Source organism: Crocodylus siamensis, chromosome 5 (assembly GCF_052110815.1).
Source record: "Crocodylus siamensis isolate JL-2025a chromosome 5, ASM5211081v1, whole genome shotgun sequence".
Lineage (NCBI taxonomy): Eukaryota > Metazoa > Chordata > Crocodylia > Crocodylidae > Crocodylus > Crocodylus siamensis.
The window spans coordinates 91,165,804-91,191,642 of NC_143399.1; the positions used below are offsets into that span (position 1 = coordinate 91,165,804).

General features: G+C 42.7%; 1 protein-coding gene across 1 annotated transcript in view; it reads left to right on the top strand.

The window, feature by feature from the left end:
• The window catches only part of ANKRD33B (ankyrin repeat domain 33B), an 81,946-nt gene extending 56,925 nt beyond the window's left edge, over positions 1 to 25,021 (top strand). The window contains exons 3-4 of the mRNA XM_090048352.1: positions 8,151 to 8,291; positions 19,721 to 25,021. Coding sequence (XP_089904478.1) covers positions 8,151 to 8,291; positions 19,721 to 20,574 — 995 coding nt within the window. The 3' untranslated portion in view covers positions 20,575 to 25,021. The remainder of the gene's footprint in view (positions 1 to 8,150; positions 8,292 to 19,720) is intronic.
• Positions 25,022 to 25,839: the final 818 nt, after the last annotated feature.

Here is a 25,839-nt window from a genome sequence, read left to right on the forward strand (position 1 = left end):
CAGATATAGTATGAGGCAGAGTACATTTCCCTTATTGGGGATGAGGAAGTACCTTGATTGGCAGTCCTTCCTTCTGAAGTCCCAGGGGATCATAGTATTGTCAGGTTAGAAGGGACCTCATCTGGTCCAACCACCATTTGCTTTTGTTGTAGAAGCAAGCTAACATCCTTCTGGAGCAAAGGCTCGAAGAATTCCTGAACATGCATGACAGAGGTGGGGTAGGGAAGTTTGATGAGGATGTGCATGGAGTAGTCTAGGAATATGTATCTAGTACCTGACTCTGTAGTTTGCATAGAATCCCATGGGTCAGGTTCCAAAGTATGGAGACAAGAAGGCTGTAATAAAAGGGAGAAGTGTCCAGGACACTGGAACACTGCTTTCAATTGTGTTGCTTTGTAAAGGATCATGATTGAGACATGGGTCACCTGCAAAGAATCCATAGTTGACAACCTGGACAGGCTGGAGAGTTGGGTGAACCAGAACCGGATGAAGTTCAACACTCAAAAGTGTAAGGTGTTCCATCTAGGGACAAATAATCCCCAACATACCTACAGGCTCAATGGTAACAATTTGACTTGCGCCGAAAGGGAGCTAGGGGTAGTGATTGAGCAATGCACGAACATGAGCCAGCAATGTGATGCTATGCAAACAACACACTAGTATGCATTAACTGTTGAATCTCATGCAAAACTAAGTAAGTGACAGTCGCACTGTACTGTGCCAGGTTGATCACCAGGTACAGGCACGTGCCTCTGCACCTGATTGGCATTCAACAGTCCTCTTCCTGTGCGTGTCACCTTCCACCAATGTCGTTGGGTCGGCTCTCTCTCTCTCTGTTCTTTCCTGCCACGACTTTGATGTTTTCAATGATAAGGAGGGGAGGGGTGATGGCTCCGTGACCCAACAACAACTAGCACTTGGTTCGCGTTGCCAGGTCCAGTTCTGGCGAGAAAAAAAATGAAAAAACCCCCACCTTGTAGTGGACACGAGGTTGCCTCCTCAGTTATCGAGACTTGAAACCAGCCTCTTCTCCTTTTGCCCATCTTTGTCTGGACACTTAAAGGCCCGTGTTACAGGTGAGTGGGTCTTTCCCTTTGCTTTTCCCACCCTAACTGCTGTCATGCTGGCTTAAGCAACCGCTGCTGGCAACCGGCCAGAATAACGAAAAATCTACAAACATCTCTCTCCTGTCTGCCGAACTCTGATACCCCTTCTTTTATGGAGGGGTCAGACAGATTCCCTTCTTGGTTTCCACTTTTCCCCAGAAGCTGGACTCCTTCTGGTCTTAATTGCCACTGCACGGGCTTACTTGACCACCCATGGCAGCCACTTACCCAAATGGGAACAAACAGAGAGAGCACGTCTCCCCCTCTCCTCTCTCCCTTTTCTGTCCCTTCATTTTAGTGGGACCAGTTTGGTCTCTCACCCTGTTCCCAGGGACTTCAGTCTTGGGCTGGGCCAGGCAACCACCCTACCTCCCCGTCATCTTCCATGTTCACTCCCCTCTCTCCTTGGGTGCCCTGCTCGGCCCTGAATATAGACCCAGCCGCCGATTCCCGCCACTCCGCCTCACCTGATGAGTTGGTAAAGTAGAGTTTGGGTGGATCGAGAGTTCCCACTGTAGGAAGGCTGTGCTATTCCCACCAGGCCAATGCTCATGTGCAGGGGGCTGCCCCCAGTAAGTATCCTCCAGTTCTCCATACTTTGCACTGGTGAGACCACAGGTGGAGTACTGTATCCAGTTCTGGGCACCACACTTCAACAAGGATGTGAAAAAACTTGAGAGGGTACAGAGAAGAGCCACCCATATGATCAGGGACTTGGAAGACAAGCCATACAAGGAAAGGCTGAGGGACTTGGGCCTTATTAGCCTGCAGAAGAGAAGGCTGAGAGGGGACTTGATAGCGGCTTCCTGCTATATCAGGGGAGTACATCAAGAACTCAGTGAACAGCTGTTCACCAGAGCACCCCTGGAGAAGACCAGGAGCAATGGATACAAACTCCTGGAAGGTTGCTTCAGGCTCAATTCCAGGAAAAACTTCTTCACAGTCAGGGTGTCCAGACTGTGGAATAAACTCCCTGCAGTGGTGGTGCACTCACTGACCCTAGAAATCTTCAAAAGGAGACTGAACCATCACCTGAAAGCCTTTTCCTGCCTAGTGCAGGGGGTCTGGACCTGATGATCTACAATGTCCCTTTCAGCCCCTAGCAATCTATGAATATAGTATCTCAGAGGACATTGTCACTGTAAGGCCTGTGTACAAAACTATCCATTCTAATTTGCTGACTAGCAGGGCAATTCTGAAGTTATATATACCATATTTAGCATGGGGAAAAATGCTCCTTGTCTTATATTCACATACAAAAAAACCCTGATTAAATACATCATCAATCATTAAAGTGATGCCAGAAGCAGCATATACTCAGCAATGGAAACAAACTATAAAGTTGATTAAATGCAGCCAACACTGAGCATGACTATAAAACACATGGTCCATATTGGGCAAACCTACCACAAGAATAAGTTAGTATAGCCTATGTAAATAAGATAGATGGTAGTGCCCATTGTGCTTAGTGTCCCTTAGCACCGACTCTTTTTCAAGTCATGATGAACCTCTACAATGAATATATTTTGACTTCCTCTTCACTCCCACAGCTGAGCTGTGCCTTTCCTTTCTATTTTCAATGAATGATATTGATATTTAAGGCGTTTCTTCACTAGCCTTAACTATCTGGCAAACATCACCAAACAGTTCACCAAGAATCCCTCTGTCAGTATGTCACCTATGATTAGTGTTGCTTTGTCCTGCATGAGGTGGAACCTGAGGCTTATCTGCATATACATTTTTGGAGGATCCCAGGATTTGTGACAAGAATACCCAGCTCTAGTCATGGGTTGGGGAATAATGAGCAGATAGTGATCCTGTATGATGGGTATCTGGAGTGCATGGTGCAATGGTGAGCAATCAGGTCACCATGGATAGCAACACTGTTGACACAGCTGGGGCCCAGCCCAATGAACTATATGGTAAATCATGAGCATCCTTTTGGCTTTGGATTAATATCATACATAACTTTTACAGCTATTGGATATTGGCTACAACATTTATGGTGATGGGGGATTACTTTCTGGCTTACCCTCTAGTTTGCACCTTTGGCCTTTCAGTTAGGGCCAAGCAAGGCTAGGGAGCATCTAAACTGCAAGGTCTCTGGGCTTGTAGGATGCCTGCCATTGATTTGGAAATATCTGAAGCCCCAGACTGATGAGCTGGGGAGGTAGGATACTTGCTGGTGGTACAACATTTCTTTTTTCCAAAGTGAAAAACAAAATTTATTTTTTCCTGAGTGTGTTTCCCATTTAAAATATGCATCAGAACTAACTCCTAGACTAGTGAAGTAGTAGCGTTTTAAAAAACAAAAGTACAGTTATTGTGCTAAGACTGTTGTGGTGCCTGGTGGCAAATCCACATTACTCCAATTGATTGGAAGTCGATATAAAATGGTTCCAACAAGTGTAGGCATTTTTGTGATTATCCACTTTAGGGCTGGAAAGTGCATTGTTAGAAATCATCTCACAGGGTCTCATTCTAGAATGTCCTTGAGTGCAGTCGTGAAAGTTTTGTGGCATGTGTACACTAAAGATGCAGCATTTGCTAATGTATAGAGATAGTGTAATGAAGGAAAATTGAAAAGCAGAGCTGTCACTAGTAGCATGGAGAAACAACTGCACTTTCCTCAGTGTAGTGTAAGACTCCAATTTGAAAAAAGCCAGTGTGCCTCTGTAACTTACCTGCCCCTCTCTCGATATCTCTTAGAGCCTAGCATCTCTTTTCAGAAGCTGCGTGCCTTCTAAAATGACAAATTCAGCTTGAAATAGGTGGTACCCAAAAGGTGGTAGTGGGTTCTTCATGTCTCTTAAATGTTTTTACTACCAACAGAGAGAAACAAAATGGATCTCTTTGTTGTTTTACTGGCGCAATGGAGAAAGGATGGGAGTCCTGTGAAAGTGGAAATCATAAAGAAGTGACAAAAAGTGAGGAAGAATGAAAGGATTGAGATACTGGTAACAAAAGATAATAAGGGAAGAAGAGAGAATGTGAAATGAAATGATGAAATAATAAGGGCAAGAGAAAAATAATTAATGTGAGGGGGGGAAATTATGCAAAAAGAAGAAAAGAATGCCACATAAGAGTAAAAGAAAAGAAACTGTCATGAAGGACAAAGAAAAAGGTAAGGAAAGGGGAAGAAAGGAGGAAGATTATAGTGATTTTATTTAATCAGAATGCTGAAAACTCATATCACATCTTGGGGTCAGGATGCACAAAACTGCTGTTGCTGAAATAGCCTTGTCATCATCAGACCCCAGTAACAATAGGTCTATTTAATGCCCTTGGTCACGTGGGTTCATGCCCACCATGTTACTTAGAGGCACCACTCAGTGGAGCTGAGAGAGAAAAGAAGGGCACCAACTGATTATGGGGGACAAAAAATGACACAAGGATGTACAGATGAATCAAAGATTTAAAAAAGTGCACCCTCAGGGGACACTGAGTACAGCACCCCAGATAGCTTCCACCAACTCTCAAAGGCACCCAGTAATAATAGGAGTACTGATAACTTACGGGAATCCTTATTCACTCAGTCATTTGAAATGTATCCTGGATGCCTGCTGTGGTATTACTTGTCAGCCTTTAAAGCAGCTATCTAGAAGTTGTAGAACATAGCTTCACAGAATCAGAATAATCCCTTTTCATTATGGAGGCTGTAAAGGCCCAATCAAACAGTTTCCAGCATGTTATGGGAGGTGCTGAGTATCATCAGCATCCATTGATCTGTTAGGAAGCACTTGGTACTGTATAGGACTGGACACTACATTTGATGTTTTAAGCATCTTTCTTTCACCATACAAGGAATTACACATACTTGCAGGACAGTTAGTGCTAGTGCATGGCATCATGCCCACTGGTACATGGACATATCAATAAGGCAAACAGGATGATCCAGTGGTTAGTGTCCAGGAACAGGAACCTAACTGGTATGTGATTTTAGGAAAGTCATTTCACCATCCTGTTTTAAGTCCCCTCACCTGTAAAATGCCAATTATGAGATTTGCAAAGCGCAGAGAGAAAAATTAACTGGAAACAGCCTGAATTGGAATCATGTTGCAGCCATATTTAATAATCATCATCATTTATAGCACTGAACAGCCTAGAAGCCCCATTGTGTGGGGCCCTGTACCACTTAAATAGAAAAGACCTTAATGGACTAATCAGAATGAGCTCACAGAGCTGCTCAGTAAAGCAGATCACAGGGCATTATGGTTGAGGGTAATGACTCATTTCACAGAAAATATGCTCAGCCTATATACAGGTTATGATATCATCAATGGCAGCTGTCAATAGACTCCCTCATTTACTGAGTTCTGTACCACCTGCTACTTTGCAAGTTTAAAGGCAAGATTCACTCTTTTAGAGAAAAGTTAGTTTTGTTGCTCTTAATGTGATGTATAAGAAGAAGGTTTACCTCATAAGATTTACAGAAGAAATAATATTATGTAAATGATGTAAGATTGTTTTCAGGTAGTTTTTCTTTCAGGTAATAATGAAAAATACACACCTCAGCTAGATAGTAGTGTACACATATTTTATGTAGGAGACGTTTTTTGTCTTGACGTGCTAAAAGTTGCAAGACAAAAAACTCTCTCCTGTCTTTTAGCATGTCAATTTATATAACCCACGAATGTGCAAATGTCATTCTGGTTAAAACTGTATAGCTATTTTTTTAACTGCATAGTTAGCAAAATTAACGTGCTAAAAGGTGGTTGGGCCATGGCCCAGGTGGCCCACCCCATTCCGCAGCCTATGCTTTGTACACACAGTCCATACTTTACCCTGCTCTCATTCTAGCTAAATTAGTTACTGCTAATCCCATAGTAACTGCTATTAGAAATAAGACTTTAAATTCATTATTGATAGAAAGCAGTATCATGTGGTTTGAATATAATCAATCGTACAACAGAACTGATGGAGTTCAACAAACTATGGAAGAGAAATTGTGACACAGAGAAAGCATCCTTAGCTACAAACTATTTAATACTAGTAAAGAAAAGTCACTTCTCATAGAACTGTGTTGATGAAAAGCAACTGCTGATGAAAACTGCACCAGATGCACTAGTGGAGAATTTTCAAAAGTTGCTTTGTATGAATAATAAGCTGTTTAAGTAACATTTCTGGGTAAATTTAAATGGCATGCATCAGAGAATATTCAACTGGACTACAAAGTGAGATCAGAGAATATTTTTTCCAGCTCACAGTAATTAAGCTGTGAATGTTGCAGCTGCCTGACAGACTGCATTATTATATAAACCATCCAGCCATCATAAAATAAATGACAAGTGAAGGGAAAACTGTTTTGAATGAATCATAATGGCACTAGATATTTATCTTGTTCTGATACTCCAGTTATAAGGGTTTGATGTTTTAATTGGTCTTCAGACCATTTAACCAGTGATAGTCTTTCACTGTTCAGAGTATCCTTGCTGATGCTGACAACCATGGCACACATGCAAAAATTAATGAAAGGCAGCAATAGCCACTTTTGGAAACTAAAATTTGACAGTAAAATATTAGACATATACATTTTACTGTAAAGTTAGTAAAGTAATCCCTATGTCCAATTGCTAGGGAGCAGCCCAGTGGAAAAGAATAGGTAAGAAACAGTATAAGGGGAATATTTAAAGTAATGCCTTTTTGTGTAATATCAATGCTGCCAGTGCTCTGTTAAGGATTTTCAGCTCTATCTACCTTGTGTAACCAGATTTTAATTAGACGCCATAATTTCAGTACAAGAGGACCCAGCCCTCTTTATATCTCCTTAGTAGTCTAGTATGTGGAGGATATTTATGTTCAACTACTTACACTGCACACCTCTTTTTTTCAAAGGATCCTAGGGATTTGTGGCAAAGTTGAACTAGGCATGAAGGACACACAAGGCTGCATCCCCAGAAGCGGGAAATTTCGGTTTGCGACACCTCCAAATCTTTGAGGCACCACAAAATGCACATAGCACATGTTAATATATTTGCTGCATTGCATATTTGCAGAGTGGGGGCAGAATTAGATACCAGGAAGTCCTGGTATCTAAAAAAATGCTCCAAAAGTGTGTGAGGGGTGGTGCTGGTGGTGGGCGTGCATGTGGCTACAGTGTGCGCCACCCAAAACCGGAGCTGGCCAGCCAGAGCCATGCTCTGGCTGCCAGACAGGCTTCACGTACCTGGATTGTTGCTGCTGCAGCCCTGGGAGGCCCCCCGATCTCCTTTACCCAACCTGGAGCAATTTGCTGTGCGCCACAGCATGCATGTAGGAGCGTTCCCTAGAGACAAGTAGCAGCACAAATGTGTGCCACTGCTATTTGTCCCTGGGCAAATACATGTGCATGCTCGTGGGAATGCACCCATAGTAGTTTCATAAAGGGCTATTCTCTGTTCTACATTGCTATCCACAGGCTATATAGCTGGCCCAGAAAAGAGGCACCTAACTCCTGTCTGGGTACCCAGGACCCACCACACACTTGCTCCTAACTGCTGCCCATATACGGCAATCTACAGGATTATGTAGATTGTTTTGAATGGAAAGGGGCAGCCAGAGTCAGAGTCAGTATCAGAGCTGGAAATGGGAGGTAGGATTCCAAGTTCATACTCCCATGTTCCAACCCTTAAGTCATGCCACCTAGTAGTCACTGCTAGGATAGCATGTGGGAAAGAATACAAGAAAAGAATCAAAAGTTTCAAGCAATCTAAAATTAGGCTGATGATTCTCAATCTTTTTAGGCTTGATACCCTTGGTAGGTTTGAGTGACTCCTTGGAAAATGCCAGCTCTTCTTTCACTTGTTTTTCTCCCTACAGAAAAATAATAGAGCATTTTTTCTGTTACAAAGAACTCAGAAAGGCCACAGCAGGTCAGAATGTTTTAACACATGGTTAGTACACTTGACTGCTAACATTGCACGGTACCCGCAGCATCCTCCAAAGGATGTTAAAGCATCCCAGGGTGCTGCATCACTCTGGTTGAGAATCATTGTTTTAGACTGTTAAATCTAGTATTAATTAGCAATAACAAATCTTCTCCCCCTCTGTTTTACTCCTTTACAGGGCACATAACCATTACAAACTACTTATTGAACTATTTTCCTGGTGTTGATATTGAGAAGAGGAATGTATTCGGATACACAGCACTGATGAAAGCTGCAATGCAAGGCCGAACAGAGTGTGTGAGAGCCTTAATGTTGGCAGGTATGTGAAGTGCTTTGCTTCTTTATTGTCATCCTCATTGCTCATGGAAAACATGACAGTGCTGTGCATCAGTGAAAACCTGGCACTTCCACTCTTACTTTATTGAGTGCCAGGGTGGAGCTTATGCTGTGTAAGTAAGTACATTTGGAATGTCCTATACATAGAGAAGAGAAGCAGTGATTTTATAATGTTAATGATAATGGCACTTTGGTTTACTGTGGAATTTCCACCTGATCTCCAAGGAAATTGCAAGCATTCATCAAATTAGTTACTTACGCACTTCTCATGAATGATATATTACTATTTACATTTTCTAGACAGGGAAATTGAGGGATGAAAGGTTAATTGACTTGTTCACTGTAATAATGAGAAGTTTAGGAAAAGCATGGAACAAAATGTAGATTCCCCCACTGTTGTGCTCCAATCAATATGGCATTTTTTCTCATTGTATGAACAGAGTAGAGCACTGTAGGTTTTTAATGTTGGTGAAATACAGGGTCAGACACCTTTTTTGCAAAAGAATAGGACATGTTGCCCAAAAACAGGTAAGAGTCTGCAAAATTGAACAAGGTTCTTACAGGAAGGTTTGTGTGGTTCTTTCTGAGTTTCCTTACAAATGTTTTGCCGGGTCCAAATGGCATACGCCCGATACAGTGTTTCCGTATTGTTTAACATTTTGGTGAAACAATACTGATTTGGATGATAGGATTGCTTAGCAAATTTGTGGACAGCAATATTGATGGGTAGAGTTGCAGACACTTTGGAGGTCAGGCTAGGATCCAGGATGACTTGGATAGTGTAGAAAAATGGTCTGCAATCAGTCAAATAAAATTCCACAAGGACAAATGCAGAGTCTTGTACTTGGTTTGGAATAATTGCAGACACAAATACAGATTGGGGAATGACTGGCTAGGCTGCGCTACTGCAGAGAAAAACCCCAGGGTTGTAGTAGAGCATAAGCAGAATATGAGCCAGCAGTGTAGTGCTCTTGTTGCCTAAATGGCCAACAGCATAGTGAGTTGTAGTAACAGGAGCATCTCTTACAAATCAAGGGAAATGATTCTTCCACTCTGGCACTGGTGAAGCCAAAGCCTCATCTGGAGTACTGTGTCGAGTTTTAGGCTCCATACTGCAAGAAAGATGTTGAGAGTTTTTGGCCCCATACTGCAAGAAAGAACTGGTGGAGACAAAAAGAAATGGTTAGAGACTTTGGAAACATGAATGATGAAGGACTGAAGCATCTTGGATATTTAGCCCAGAGGAGACAAGACTGAAGGTGAATATAAAAACAGTCTTCAAATACCTGAAACATGATTATAAACAGGAGAGAAATAGACTTTTCACTGTGACTGTAGAGGACAGGAATAGGAAAAACTGCCCCATATTGCAGCACAGGAAATTTACAGATTACAGAAAGAATTTACTGACTATAAGTATGGTCAGGCATTCAATGGACATTTTCATGTCCAAGTTAAACAAACACTTGACTAGCATGGTCAGGGATGATCCTGCCTTGAGCAAGGCACTGAACTAGATGACCACCTGAAGTCTCTTCCAAGCATTTTTTCCTATGCAATAACTGCTTGGCAACTGTTAGAATTATAACGCTCCTTGGTATTAACTGCAGAGATATTACAAACTGCATGTGGTAATTAGATGTAACTCTTTCTTAGGTGGCACTGTTGCTCTTTGAGAAACCAACATGGAGTGGATCAGTGTAAAAAAACAAACAACAAAATATACTCTGAACTATTTTTATTTCTCTGTAAATATATCCTTCTGCCATTAGCAGTCATTTATAGAATATTTGTCATTAGTTTTTTCTGAAACTTGGGACATATAATATCCATTATAGTAAAGGAAGCATTTTGCTTAATGACTTCATTACACTGGCATGAAGTTGGAAAAGGAAAATACATGTTTATAGTAGCTTAACTGCATTCTGCATTGATTTTGAAATGTGATTTATATATAGTTCATTTCATTGTGTTCATTTACTATTATCTATTCTACTTTATCTTTGAAGTTGCCTTGTGAATGAAAATACATGAAATAGGAAAGTTTGATTAAATACTTTCTTTCATGCATTTTGATATCACAGAAGAAAGACTCTTCTTCAATTTGCACATTGCTGAATGACAGTCTTCTTATTGCATCAGGAGAATTAACATATCTATTTTTCATAGTATCCAATTTCCACAAGTTGGTCTGATGTGAAGAATTAATTACCAGAGACTCTGGGGTAATTCTGGAGATGTTATTTTTTTGCAAGATTTCCTCAGCTCGGTGTTTTGGAATCAAAGTTTTGACAAGGTTGCATGATAATTAATCATTTACCTGACCTCCCCCAGAAGCATCTCACTCTCCATATTCCAAAAGCTAAGGCCCCTGTTGCCTCATTGTGGTGGGACAGTATTCCCACTGGCATGTATGCCTATTGAACTGCGCAAGTGTCCACAAATGGATTTGGGACTTTTCTGAATTACACAAGACACCACAGAGCAGCTGGTTTCCTCTGCTAAGCAAACAACATAACATTTCTGTCTAGGTAGTCATTCTGGTTTGGTTTTAAGTTGCAGATCATTTGCTATTTGTTTTCCTACCTCCCTTTCTGACAATCTGCAGAATTGCTTTTTGCATTCTGCACTTTGCAGACCTTGTCACAATAATAAACATTTAAAGTTATTGATCCCTAATGGGTAAGTTTAAATAGTGTTTATATAACAACTGTTAATTTGTCTGCTGTTCCATTACCTTTGGTACCTGTTGCAACAGCAGTTGGTATGCACATCCATGACTGGTATGACTGGGCAAAAGAATAAATTTAATCTGTATTAGCAGAGAATACCCCTGTTTCTTCAGAGTGTATATTATGGTATGTTTCAATATATTGTCTGCTTCTGTGGCATACGGATGTTTGTATGTTAGTGTCACACCAGATTGGGAGCAGGGAAGGAATGGTAAATCGTGGAGCCAATAGAGGAGGAATGAAGTGAGGCTGAGGCAACCAGTGAGGTTCATACCCAGGGGAATGTTTCGTTACAATCAGCAATTTTCCAGTTTATGAACCTTGATTAAAGTAGGATGATGTCAGAGTGTGGTGACTATGCAAAGATTCTGTCCCATGTTCCCAGATGAAAAGAAACTTTAATAAACTAGATGGAAGGTTGTCAGCACATATTAATAAATTGAATATTTTTAAAAAAGGAATCAAAAGATTATTGGAAGTTTCAGTAAAAAAAATCTCTTGGAAAAGCAGTAAATTCTAAATTTGGCAAAATAAGAAACCATTGAAATCACTCTTAATCCTACCTTTGTGGTCTCTCCCTAAAACTTAAGCACTTGCCTAGGAAAAATGGCCTGATGAGATGACTTTTTAAATTCTATAGGCACCATGGGGGTGTACCCAACTTGAGATAGTGGCTGGCAGATCACAGGGCTTGCCACCATTTTTGTGGGCTTATCATGGCAGGCCCCCCATGCCTCTGATTGGCAAGAGGCCCCCATGACCACATCCCCTGCCACTGATTGGTAGAGAAGGTTATCTGTCATATGGTGCTGCTCCTCGCCACTGATTGCCTGAGAGGGTTATCTATCATGCGGCTCCACCTCATGCTGCTGATTGGTGGAGAGGGACAGGGCCGCACAACAGGCAGCCCTCTCAGCCAATCAGTGGCAAGGGGTGGAAATGGCAGTCATCGTGGCTGCTTTCCTACATGCTGGCAGTTCCCTGCTTGCCAAGCTGTACAGATGGGAGTATTTCTGGCTCCCACTGAGCAGCAAGCATTTTATTTTTAGCCATCTTTTTTTTTTTTGCAGATTGCCTGATTTTGCAATTTCAATGAAATCCGTGAAATTGTGATTTGAGTAGGTCCCTAGCTATGAATCCTGCAGACTGGAGCCTACTTAACCTCTCGTAGTCTCATATTTTGCCTTCACATGTGATGAAATTGGAGCCTTTGGAAAACTTAAAAAACGTCACAGGAAACAGATAACAAAACTATCCATATGCACAGCAGTTAAATGATTTGCATCTTTGGAGATCTTTACATTGTGGATAAGAGAAAGTTGTGATGGTTGTAAGACACCCAAAGGATAGCATAGAGAAATGAAATGGGGAAGATAAGATAAAGAGCAATAAATTCTTGAGTATCTGTATGAAGTGTAAGAGAAAGTGTATAGCTCAATGGAGGGTGAACTGAAGGATAATTTGTTACAGCACAGATGGCCTTTGTAAATTAGAAAGATACTGCAAGCATTCATATGTCAAATAAGGTAAAGCATAGGAGGGTGGGTGTTATTGCTGATGTTAGAAATGTACAATATTCATGAATTTAGCAGGGCTACAAGGAAAGGTTAATTTCTATGGGATCCTTTAACTCTGCATTTTCATAGTTTCTAATATTTGTTTTTTTTAAATAGTTTAAAAATAGCTAAGAACAAAGGACCATCAATGTTATCAATGATATTTTAAGATTCTACTCCCTTTTCTCCCACTCCAACATAACTAACTGGAATGTATTTACACTATTATTTCCAGCTTAATGAGGTTTTTAGTCTGACACTTTCAGATGTGTATATGTCACACTATGGCAATCATGAAGCTTGCCAATGTTACTGAGCAGTAAGCAAACAAACAGTCAGTTAGTAATCATAAACAAGTTTGCCATGGTGTTTTCGTAAGCCATAGACCTCATAGTTTTTAGTCTTTTGGTTTAATTCTTTTCCTTTCCTTTTTGCCTTTCCAACTCATTGCTATTGAGAAGGTAACTAGTATGATGATAACCTGTCTCTTATGTGTGTTTGGGTGGTGCATGTGGGATACACACACACACACACACACTTTTGTTTTTGTCTACATTCCAGGAAACAAAAATGAAGTTTCTGCTTCTACGGAAGTCTCAGATACAAACCGCTGTAGATTAAAGCTTGCCAGACTGATCTTACAATGAAAATGATTAGAGTACTAGGGAGCAGTTCATGTTATAAATCACTACCAGCAGGTTAGACTGGCCATGTGACAGGCGAGTGCTAGAGACTCTGCCCAACCTCTAAGCTGCTTAAGTGTAGACTTCAACAGTTACCTGAGGAGAACATGTAGGTAAAAATCTGTGATTGGGAACTGGGTTTTTTTCTAAAAATGGGGTTGTCTCAAGATGCTTCAGGAAGAGACACCAAAATATGGGCATTCATCTTTTTTATAATCTTAAGCATAATAGACTTCAGAGCTGGAAGGGACCCCAAAGATCATCAAGTCCAGCCCCCTGCCCCAGGGGCAGGAAGTCAGCTATGGTCAGAGGTTCCCAGCAAGATCAGCATCCAAACATTTCTTGAAAGAGTCCAGAGTAGGTGCCTGCACCACTTCTGGAGGGAGTCTGTTCCAGGTCTTGGGGGCTCAGATAGTAAAGAAAAATTTTCTTATGTCCAGCCTGAAATGGTCTTGGAGGAGTTTATGACCATTGGTCCTTGTTTTACCTTGGGGCACTCTGGTGAAAAGATGTTCTCCCAGATCCTGATGTACAACCCTTATGTACTTATAGGCAGCCACCAGGTCCCCCCTGAGCCTGTGCTTTTCCAGGCTGAAGGGTCCTATGACTCTCAGCCTCTCTTCATAAGGCCTATTCTCTTGACCGCTAATAATGTGCATGGCTCTCCTCTGGTCTCTCTCAAGCTTCTCGATATCCATCTTGAATTATGGAGCCCAGAATTGGATGCAGTACTCCAGTTGTGGCCTTACCAAGGCCAAGTACAGTGGGAGGATGACATCTTGAGATTTACTTGAGAAGCATCTATGGATGCAAGTCAGAGTATTGTTTGCTTTACCAGGTGCAACATTGCATTGGTGGCTCATGTTCATCTTGTGGTCAGTCATGACCCCCAAGTCTCTTTCAGCAGTGGTGCTAGCAAGCGTGGCACTGCCAAGCTTATAAGCATGCTGTGGGGTTTCTTCCCCTGAGGTGGAATATCTTACACTTATCAGTATTGAACATCATCAGGTTTGTATCTGCCCACTTACTAAGTTTATCCAAGTCAGCCTGGATCACTAGCCTGTCCTCAGGTGTGGACGCTATGCACCAAAGTATAGTGTCATTGGTGAATTTAGCCAGTGCACTTCTGACATGAATGTCCACATCGTTATTAAAGATGTTAAAGAAAACCAATCCAAGGACAGAGCCTTGTGGTACGCCACTGGTCATGGAGCGCCATAATGATTCGCTACCATCGACCACTACTCTCTGGGTCTGACCTCGGAGCCAATTTCCCAGCCATCAGGCTGTGGTGTAGCTGAGGCCACAGTTGGCCAATTTTTCCATAAGGAGGTCATGGGACACCAGATCAAAGATCTTTTTTGAAGTTAAGATATATGACATCAATCTCTTCTCCCTTGTCCAGGTGATAGGTCACCTGGTCATAGAAGGAGATGAGATTGGTCAGGCAAGACCTACCTGCAACAAACCCATGCTGGCGGTCCCTCAGGATGTTGCCCTCAGCCAGCTTATCCAGTGGGTCTCTTTGATAATTTTCTCCAGAATCTTACTGGGGACTGAGATCAAGCTGATTGGCCTGTAATTCCTGGTGTCTACTTTCCACCCTTTCTTGAAGATGGGTACCACACTGGCCTTCTTCCAGCCTTCAGGTACTTCACCTGAGCACCATGAGTTTTCAGATATTTTTGCCAATGGTTGGGCTATGACACCTGCCAGCTCCTTGAGTTCTCTAGGGTGTAATCTGTCATGACCAGCTGACTTGAAGGTGTCCAGCCTCTCAAGGTGATCCTTTACTAGATCAGCACTGATGCTGGGTATAAATATGCCCTCATCTTGGCTGTCCTGCATCTTGCTAGGCAGGGTGGCCCCATTGGACTGATGAAAGACTGACACAAAGTACCCATTAAGTAGATTGGCCTTTTCCCAGGTGTCGGTTATCAGCTGCCCTGTTTGGTTCAGCAGGGGTCCGGTGTTACTCTTGCTTTTTTTTTTTTTGACTCCCTACATATCTGAAAAAGGACTTTTTGTTGTCTTTCATAGGTGAAGCCAGGTGGAGCTCGGTTGCAGCCTTGGCTTTCCTGATCCACTCCCTTTAGGTACGGACCAGTGCTGAGTACTCCTCAGCCTTCCATCCTTTATAAGTCTCTCTTTTGAGACATAGGAGGTCCTCCAGTTCCCTGCTGAGCCAAGGGTGTTGCTGCTCCCTTTTGCTACCCTTCCTCCGAGATGGGATGGCCATCCCTTGAGCTGTCAGAATCTCTCCCTTGAGGAGCAACCATTCCTCTTGGGCTCCTCTTCCTGTTGAGTCGTGGTCCCTTAGGGCCCTGACGAGCCTCCTGAGCTTGTTAAAGTCAGCTTTCCTGAAGTCAAGGACTTCTGTATTGCTGATAGTAAAAGTGATCAGCTCGTGGTCACTATCACCCAGCTTCCCATTGATTCTTAGGTCACTGACTAGGACATCCCCTTTGGCCAGTACCATGTATAATGTTTCAACCTTAAAAGTATAACTTTAAAATCAACATGAACGTACCTTTTGGAATGAAAATGAATATAAAACAGGAAAACTAACGGGAGTGTGGGGCCACTGCTCAATACCTCAGGATACCTGGTCACTGCCACTCACGAAAAAAATGAAACTCCTAAATGACTACGTTGCCTCGGTCTTTCACAAGACCAAGGGGAACAACATGCCAGGTAGAGCACAGAACAAGCAGGGCAGGATTGACACCATTCCCACCATTGCCATAGAACTGGTGTACGATCAATTAAAGAAATTAGACATATAAATCAGCAGGACCAGATGAACTCCACCCAAGAGTGCTGCAAGAGTTGGCCGAAGTAATCACAAAGCCCCTGGCAAAGGTCTATCAAAAATCATGGGTCTCTGGAGAAATCCCAGAGAACTGGAAGAGGGCCAATGCTGTGCCCACCTTCAAGAAGGGGAAGCATGAGGACCCGGGAAACTACAGGCCAATTAGCTTAACTTCTATTCCGGGGAAAATCCTAGAAACATTCATCAAAGGAGCTATGTGTGACAAACTTGCAGAAGGCATGATACTGAATGACAGCCAGCATGGCTTTGTCATGGGCAGGTCTTGTCTGACCAACCTCATTTCTTTCTATAATAAGGTGACTCATCACCTGGATGAGAGAAAAGCTGTTGACATCATATACCTCGACTTCCAGAAAGCCTTTGACCTGGTATCCCATGAGGTACTGATTAGAAACGTGGACGATATCAGGCTCAACTGTGGCACCATCAAGTGGGTGTGCAATTGGTTGTGGGGTAGGACACAGAGTCCAAATGAATGGATCAGTGTTGTCCTGGTGAGATGTGGGCAGCGGTGTACCGTAGGGGTCAGTACTTGGCCCAGTGCTGTTCAATATCTTCATCAACGACCTAGATGTGGGGGTGAAAAGCCCTTTGGCCAAGTTCGCAGACAACTTCAGGATATGGAGTTGTGTGGACACACCCGCAGATAGGTTTCAGATACAAGCAGACCTAGACAGGTAGAATGGAACCAGATGAGGTTCAATGTAGAGAAATGCAAAGTGCTGCATCTGGGAAGGAAGAACCCCCAGCACACCTACAGGTTGGGCACCACTAACCTGACCAGCATTACAAATGAAAGGGATCTGGGGGTAACAATAGACCCTAGCATTAATATGAGCTGGCAATGCAACGCACTAGCTGCTAGGACCAATAAAACTCCGGCATGCATCAATCGATGCATCTCCAGTAAATCCAAAGAAATGATTCTCCCACTTTACTCAGCATTGGTGCGGCCATTCTTGGAGTACTGCATCCAGTTCTGGGCATCGCACTTCAACAGGATGTGCTAAAGCTCGAGAGGGTCCTGAGAAGGGCCACCTGCATGATCCGGGACTTGCATGGCAAGCCGTACAAGGAGAGGCTGAGGGATCTCAGACTCTTCAGCCTAAAGAAAAGGAGGCTGAGAGGGGACCTGATTGTGGCTTACCATTGTATCAGAGGCATACATCAAGGTAAACAGCTGTTCACCAAGTCACCCTGGGGGAAAACTAGAAACAATGGCCACAAACTCCTGGAAGATAGTTTCAGGCTGAACATTAGGAAAAAATTCTTTACAACTAGGGTGTCCAGACTATGGAACAAGCTCCCCCAAGAGGTGGTGCAATCATCTACCTTAGATGTCTTCAAGAGGAAACTGGATAGTCACCTGGCTGGGGTTGTCTGACCCCAAGATGTCTTTCCTGCTCATGCAGGGGGCTGGACCCGATGATCCTTTGGGGTCCCTTCCAGCCCTATGATTCTATGACTAGAGTTTAAGAACGTGAACAACTGAAAATGAGACACCTTGCATTATCAAGGCTGGGTTATCTGACTGTATTGGGTGCTATCATAAGTTTGGAAATTCAGATTCAATGATGGACATGACAAATGCAGAAAGGAGGGCTACATTTACAGTAAAGGCTTTCTGCCAATCGCAGTTACAGGGACCTGCTTTGAGTTTATAACTTTGACAGAGTTTAACTGTTTGGGCTGAAATGCTGAGTGTCTGCCTCAGGCTGAATTTGTTTGGAGGATTTGCTTGAAAATAGGCCGGTTCCAAACATGTTAAAAAAATGTTATACCCATTTAAGTGAGATACACTTTCAGCTCTCTATTTTGGAGAGCAGACATTAAAATGTAGCAGGGAGCTGCCCTTCTGTTAGGGATTTACCTTTTGCTACTTTGGAAACACAGGGTGCATCTACATGTGAAATTAATGCAATGCTCATAACCTCCAGCACATATTGCACTGGGTTTTCTTGCTCCCAGTTGCCATGCTTACACGTGCACCAGGGACCACAGCACATTGAGCCAGGTCAGAACAGCCCTGGCTGGAAGAGGGCCAGGAGGGTCAGCCTGCCAGCCCCGGGCTCCTCCTACCCAGCTCACTATGCTGAGGAGGGGCTAGCTGGAGCATGAGAGGTACTCCAGCGTGGGGCTAGCTGGTAGGCAGCCTGTATACTGAAGCACCTTTGTGCCCCAGCCAGTCCCATCAGTGTCTAGCACGTGTTGCTGCACAATAAATAACACTGCCACAGAATAGTACTTGTATTCGTCAAAGTACTAACCTATGACGGCATTGTATTAGTTTACTGAGGCCTCATAGGAACACACATGTAGACACAGAGACTGTACTGAGGAAGTAATTAGTCAGCTCTGGAGTAAATGTCTCATGTAGATGCACCCAGATGCTACATTTCACCAGTTTATGGCCTTTTGCATAATGTCAGTGTACACATGCTTAGTGGTGGCTTGTTAGATTTTGGCAGTTTGCTCCCAAAATCTCTATCTTTCATGCTTCTGCTTCATGCAGCTTTTCTATATCAATCAGACTGAGTCTTGTCCAGCTTCACGAAGCAGCTAACCATACTCCTTCCTAGGACTGTTAGGGCTGAGCAGGACCTTCTCTGGAATTGCTCCTCCTACCCACCAGGGTCCTAGGAGGTGTGGGATGCTGGAAATGCAGGTAGGAGGATTCCTTCTCCAGTGCTCCTAGTAGTCTCATTGCAAGCCTTCTGGCATCACAGAATGGATTTAGGAATGTGGAGGGCCAAAAAGGAGAAGCAATGAAATGCAAGGAGAGAAAAGGAAAAAAGGAACAAGAAGAGATTCAGAACTGAGTGCATAGGAACAGAAGGAAGCCAACATAGGAACTTGAGAGACAGCACAGAAAGAGTTATAACTACCACAGGCTATTCCTGTCAGAATCTGAAATTGAATCCAGGATCCTTGAGTCTCTGCTGGCCAGCAAATTGATGTGAACTCCTCTGACAAAATTCCTCTCTCATTCCTTTATAGTAGCCACTTTGCTAAGTGTAGGAGTGGCTAACCTGTGGCATGTATGCGACAAGTCACATGGGCAGTCTCTGTATATATGGCACATGGCAGATCAAGGAGGGGGCATTGTACATTGCAGACAGGGCAGGGAGCAGAAAGGAGAACTGGGGATCAGGCAAGGGAAGGGGACTGGAGTGGCACTCAGGGAAAGTGCAGGGCTCACCTGCCAAAAAGGCTCCCACTAGCTTAGAGGGTAACAGTCTACTTCTACTACCATTTGTTCAAGTGCTAGAAGCCTCAGCTGTAGAGCTAAAGGTCCACACCCTGCTCATTTACCATGTGGGGACTAATATGGTTCTACCTGATGACATTTCTGAGTTTTGTTTAAAAAGAATTAAGAACATTATTTTAAAAACTACATGAAAAATTGAAGTCATAAGGTCAAACAGTCTAAAGCTAGAAAATGTCAGGAGCAACATGATCCTTTGGGTCTTACATGTCATGACGTTATCCTTAAAGACATATTCCATGCTGTGTTTTTTCTGTAGGATACTTGTCTAACTCAGCTTGGGGTAGGTCACAAGTAAGTCTTTCCAGTTAACACTAATGCTCTTCTTCTCTATCCTTTAAAGGGGCAAATGTTCATTCAACTGACCCGAATCGTGGAATGACTTCCTGGGAATGGGCTTGTTACACCGGAAGATCAGAATCTGCTATGCTCATGCAGAAGCTGATGGACAGTCCGCGCCCCGAGCAGTTTTGTGATCAATATAAACCAGAATGGCCAAAGATGAAGGAACTTCTTGAGAAGGCTGCGGAACCAAAAAGCTGTTTTCAGAGGATATCAGACTGTTTGAGGTCAGCAGTGACATTCAGGGTTGCCTCTAACCCTGAAGAGGATGGTGTTCTTAATCACATGGTTAGGGTGACAACAAGTTTAGGTAGTCCCTTTGTTGCCCTGTCTTGCAGGACTGTGTGTCCAGGGAGCCCACCCTGTGTGGGGAAACGCACACTGTCTGTGCAGGAAATCCTGAGGAAGCAGAGAGTCCAAGAGATCCGCTCTCAGGACAGAGATCATGTTAGTAGCTATGAGAAATTATTTCAGAACTCCAAAATCATGGTGGTCCCCAAAAGGAAAGACCGGAGGGCTAGTCTGCAGCCTTTAAGCTTCTCTGCATCTCAAGCGAGTGTGGTTGCCACAAGGAAAGCAAGCCTTCTCCCACTCCACCTTCTCAGAAGGAGCAGTGTAAGACCAGGATTTGTGATCCCCAAAGTCCGTATTACCAAGGCTCCTCCATCCAACTTCCAGCCAGAGCCAGTGAGGAGGAAGAGCAGTGCCAGAAACAACATGTACCTGCAGATTCCTAAATGGAGATACAAAGAGTTGAGAGAGGAACGGAAGAAGGCAGAAGAGCAGGAGAAGAGAAGGGCGGAAGAGATCCAGAGACAAAAGCACATTTCTCTCCATCAAAAAAAAAAGACTTGATTTAATTATGGGAATTACCACAAAAGGTCCCGATGTCATCACCCAGGGTAGAAGGCTGTATGCTGTCAAACTGTGGGGTGCAGAACTGAATAATAGCTCTATAGCACAGAAACCACATGAGCTAGCACTAAAGGCATCTAGTGGCATGTGAGGAAGTATTGGGATTGAAAAAGTGAAAACAGTTGATTATTTGCTCTCTGGTAGGTTTGTCTAATCCTGGATGAGCAGGTGAGAAGGAGCCTGCAATGCTCATATGTATGAAAGGATCATGTTTTGTATTCATCATGATGAAGTTAAGAGTCTCAGCTTTTGACACTAATCATTCTCCCCTCCTCCTCTTTAGGTGCATATGAATCGCAACACTTAGTAAATGAAAGCCACAAAAAGTTTAAAGTAGGCCACAATCTCCATGCAACTGGTACAAGGCATAAAATCTGGGGAGGAGGGGGTGGGTGTGTATAATGCAGATCATTTTGACTATAATAAGCACTTTATGGATATTTTAATTCTGTAAAACAGAACCTTAAGGTATCAAAGGTATCTAACACTACACCTGTACCAGAGGTATAGCAATCTTTCAAAGCCCAGGGCAGAGGTGGGAGGAGGGAAGGAGAAGTGGAGTCTAACCTGACAGTTTATGCTGTGGTTGATTCTGCAGCAGTGCAACTTGGGCTGGTGCAGCTGAGAAACAGGCAACACTATGGGCCCGGTGGGGTCCCATTCACTCCCTCCATCCCTGGGCACAGGACTGTGCCTTCACCCTCCTTCCCCTAGATATACGGCTGGGTGTGGGATCTGTCTGCCTGATTCTTGCAGTCAGGGTGCAGAGCTGCACCAGTTATGGCAAAGACTCTCATGGAGAGGGGGCAAACTGGTGCCCAGGGCTTGTGCCCTTCTTGCCTCCACTATTTATGCTATGGGCCTATTCTAATTCTTCATGCTGTTGACTGTGCTTCTCCCAGATAAAAATAGCTGCATACCAAATACCTAAGGACTGGCAGTTAAGACAATCAGCCCCAGAAGATGTAAATCAGGTATGGTCCATAAGTTGCAGTGAAGCTCCACCATTTTGCATCACTTGTAAATCTGACGTACTTGTTTAATGCATTGTCAGTTTAAGATTTGCCTCCTCCCTTGCATTTTCTCTTCTTTAGTCTCAGGGAACCCCATCATTATATTCACCTATCAAATAAATTAACTCTTTAATCATAGAGTTTATTTTAATATTGATGGTCCTGTTAAAAAAATGCTTTAAGTTTTCTTGAGCTAAACTAAATCAGGAGAGAATGATTGTTCTGATAACAGAACTGTCTTCACCAAGGATATAAAGTGCCAATAATATTCTGTGAAAATTCAGTTTTATGTACTGTATCAAGCAACCTACCCACCAGTATATGGAAATCCAAGATAAGCCTCATAGTGAAGATTTGCTGTACTACATCCTCGGTACCAAATGCAGAGGACTATTTCCATCATCCCTATGTCAACTCCAGAGAAAAACATTTCCTAACATCCCAGTCAGAGCAGGAATGACTCAGGTTGTTCCACTATTAGCAGAGAGGGATCACAGTGTCATCCGTACTTTCCCTTACCTTTTCTGGATGCCATAAAAGTAATAGTGTTTGCCATATGTGGTGGTCCAAGACAGCAGCCCAGTATCCTTCAAAGTAATTATCTGAGGCTCAAACCAAATCTTAGCTGGCATTTAGAAGCACTTAAGGGCCTAGAAAAGCACCATATCCACAGATACTTTTGAAACTGAGAGCTTACCTGATTAGACAAAAAGTCATTTAGCCCCCAATTAAGTTGTTTTGGTTTTACCAAGAGAACTGTGTAAAGGGCATAGACAATGTTTGCGTCTTCAGGAACATGCTTTAGAATTTCTTTTAAGTTGCTAAACTGGCAAATCCTGGTATGGACTATTGCCTTGCTATTTGCTAAAGAAAGGCTACGTTTATCAAAGTAGGGTACAAAAGAAAACAGCAAGACACACAGTAAATATGGTACCTATTTTTAATAATTATTTCCTTCCATTTCAAATGTTCATTTCATTATGTTGCTCAGTGTTCAACACTAGACAGAACTTAAATGAGAATTTCAATGAAAAATTCTGTAATTAGGTAACCCATAAGCATATATGAACTGCCACTATAGATCAAACCAAAAATACATCTGTCCCAGTATCTTATTTCCAGTAGTAGCTTTAGAGGAAGTGTATAAGAAACGGGGCATGTGTAGAGTGATCCATCTTCTGTCATATCCTGCCAGTTACCAGCAGTTGTAGATTTAGGGGTGTCCTGAACCTGAACTCACATCCCCGACTGTTGTAGTAGATGGCTCTGGATGGACCTGCCCTTCATACATTTGTCTAATCTCTTTTTGAACCCCATAATATTGTTGTCCTCTCCCATGTCTTGGAACATGAGTCAACTGTCCCTCATGTCCTGGGCATGAGTTAACTATGTGTAGTATTTAAAAAAAAAACCCAAAAAAACACTTCCTTGGGTTTAAACCTGCTGTTTAGCAATTCCCATGGGAGCCCCCTGGCTCCTGTGATGTGAGGCTTAATAGCCCCTATTTTTTTTACATCTTGGTCATGGTTTATAGAGCTTAGTCATATCTTCCCTCAGTCTGTTCTCAAAGATGATATTGCCATGCCTTTTCAATTTCTCCTCATACAGAAATTACCTTATGCTACTGATCATCTTTGTTGCCCTTCTCTACACCTTTGCTAGTTCTGGCATGACTAGAATTGTAGACAGTATTTAAGATATGGGTTCACCATGGATTTGAATAATGGTATAATGTTTTCAGTCCTTTCCTAATGGATCCTAACATTTATTTGTCTTTTTGACCATTGTTGCACACTGAGCCAAGGTTTTTAAAGAATGATTCGCAGTGACTCCAACATCTCTTTCCCCATTGCTAGAGGCTAATTCAGAGCCCATAATTGTATGTGTCCAATTAAGGTAATTTCTTTCTATGCTCATTACTTCACACTTACCAGTGTTTAATTCTAATCCCCTCCTTACCTTACTCTGCAGTGTCCTGAGTTATAGCCTTCTCAAATTAGGCTCCGTTCCCATTGGTACAAAGAATGCAAGTCTCTCTAGGTTTTGGTTCCTAGCATCTTTTCAACAGTTGTGTATTGAACTAAGAAAAAAAAAACAATTTACTGGCTGCAGCTTCAGTAGACGCTAGTATTTAATAGATTTAGTAACTTCAGAACCCAACAGGACTATGCAAATCTTTAAGAGGCTGTCCATAAGGGACCTCCTCACCTATTCTCCTGTATCACACTCTTTATCCACCTCAGTGGCACTGATTTGAGCGAACAGTTTTAGTATCTCTTAAGGGAGCTTCTTTAGCACCTGTGATCAGGTATTTCCTGCTAAAAGAGCTCTATGCAGCATATAGGGGTCCTGTATCCCAGAAGAAGCTCTGTCTCCAAGAATTCCAGTGCAATATATTCTGAAGCTGTCTAGGAGGGCTCAGCACATATGATGCTTCATGATATCTGGTGCCACTGGCTGGTGCAGGGATGCTCAATGTCCTGGACACAGCACCACAGCACAGCTCCATGCTGCTCCTCATGTGGTGAAATGCAGCCATGAGTGTTCACAGGCAGCGGTCTACTGGATTTGCAGCTGGCTCCTTTCTGAAGTGCAAGTGCAAGGACAGCAAAGGTTTTTTCCCCCCCTCCTTGCCAAAACACTAAGGCTTACCACAACCTGGCCAGACTCAAAGGCCAGCTCCTAAAATTCTAGTGCCCACATACAGCATCAACATCAGTCCTAACAGCCCTGGGTGCAGTCTAAGCAGAGCCTGTGTGGGCCTGTCAAGCAAGGTTTTTCTCTAGATTTTTATGAGGTCACCTCTTACTATGGTGCTGAAACCTGGTGACTCAACTACACTGAAGATGATCCTTCGGATTGAGAGTGAAGGGAGCTTGTACTATTTTGTCTAAACTGTCCAGATGTTCTGGTTATACAGCAGACTTCACTCTGCAAGCCTGTCAATTCTTCACCCTTTGTAAGCACTAATTTCACTTTAAAATAAACAGAAATAAAACATTAGATTTCATGGGAGCTTAATGTAACGTTACAAGGAAGAAACTGATACTCATTTATTTTTGGGATTTCAGGGTCAACCTGTTCAGTGTCCAGTCCAAGAATGTCAGGATGGATTTCATCCCAATACAGTGTATAGGGCAGATGAACTGTTTACAGGGGATTTTTTGTTTACAGGCAACCTACTGTATTTAAGTATCAGAACTGAGATTCAGTATCAGAAAAGCAATCTTTACTGCAAAGTAAACATATGAATTTGCACTCTTACTAACACCTGCGGTAGAGATATAATTTACAGGTACTTTCTCTCTCAGGGATGAACATATAAAATGTTACAATTAGGGGCTGAAAAGTAAGCCCATTTTCTAACCCTTTGTACTTTGCTATGTCCATGTATATGTATTGTACACTTCAGTTAAAACAATTAAACAAAATCTGACAAAACCGTCACAAGACTTGTTCTTCAGCTAGATTTTGGGTCGTTGCTTTTCATTTGATTGGCGTATCCATACCAGTGGGTAGTTTCTACCATCTGAGAGAAGTCTAGCCTCTCTGAAAGGATTTATTATAAAAGGGGCCATCAAATTCCTTGTAGACTTATGTCGCTATGAGAAAAAAGTCCATTACGTTTGTCACTAATCCAGCATTCTTGGTTGGTGTCTCTGCAGAGGGATTAATGGCCGAACAGATATGGAAATTTCCTCATGGTCAGGGAAGGTCCCTGAACAACTGTTTACAGTGCAGGCAAAGATGTAACTGAAGCTGATGTAGAGAGGCTGGGGCTAGTTAGTGGAAAGCTTTTAAACTAGCTAACTTTGGTGCTGCTCACTGTATAGTCATTGCAGCACAGAATTCAGTGCAGACAGAAAAACCCACTATTGAAAGCTAGCTCAGGTATATCTATAAAAGCTACAGTCATACCTTTGAGTGCTGCTACACCTTCCATCAGCATGGATGCCGGTCTGCTAAATCAATTGAAGAAGCTGGCAGTATTTTCACCCTTGCTATTTATCTTGCAAGTATCTAGTTTTGCTTAATAAACTCGAAAGCATGCCCACTGTTTTCCTGAAAATATAATTTACCTCAGGGATAGGGGCCAAAACATAACTAGCCCCCAAAAGAGATACTCTGTAATATACCACATATTAAATCAATACTTAGGCACCCTTTATGAAAAAACTAATATAAAAATAAG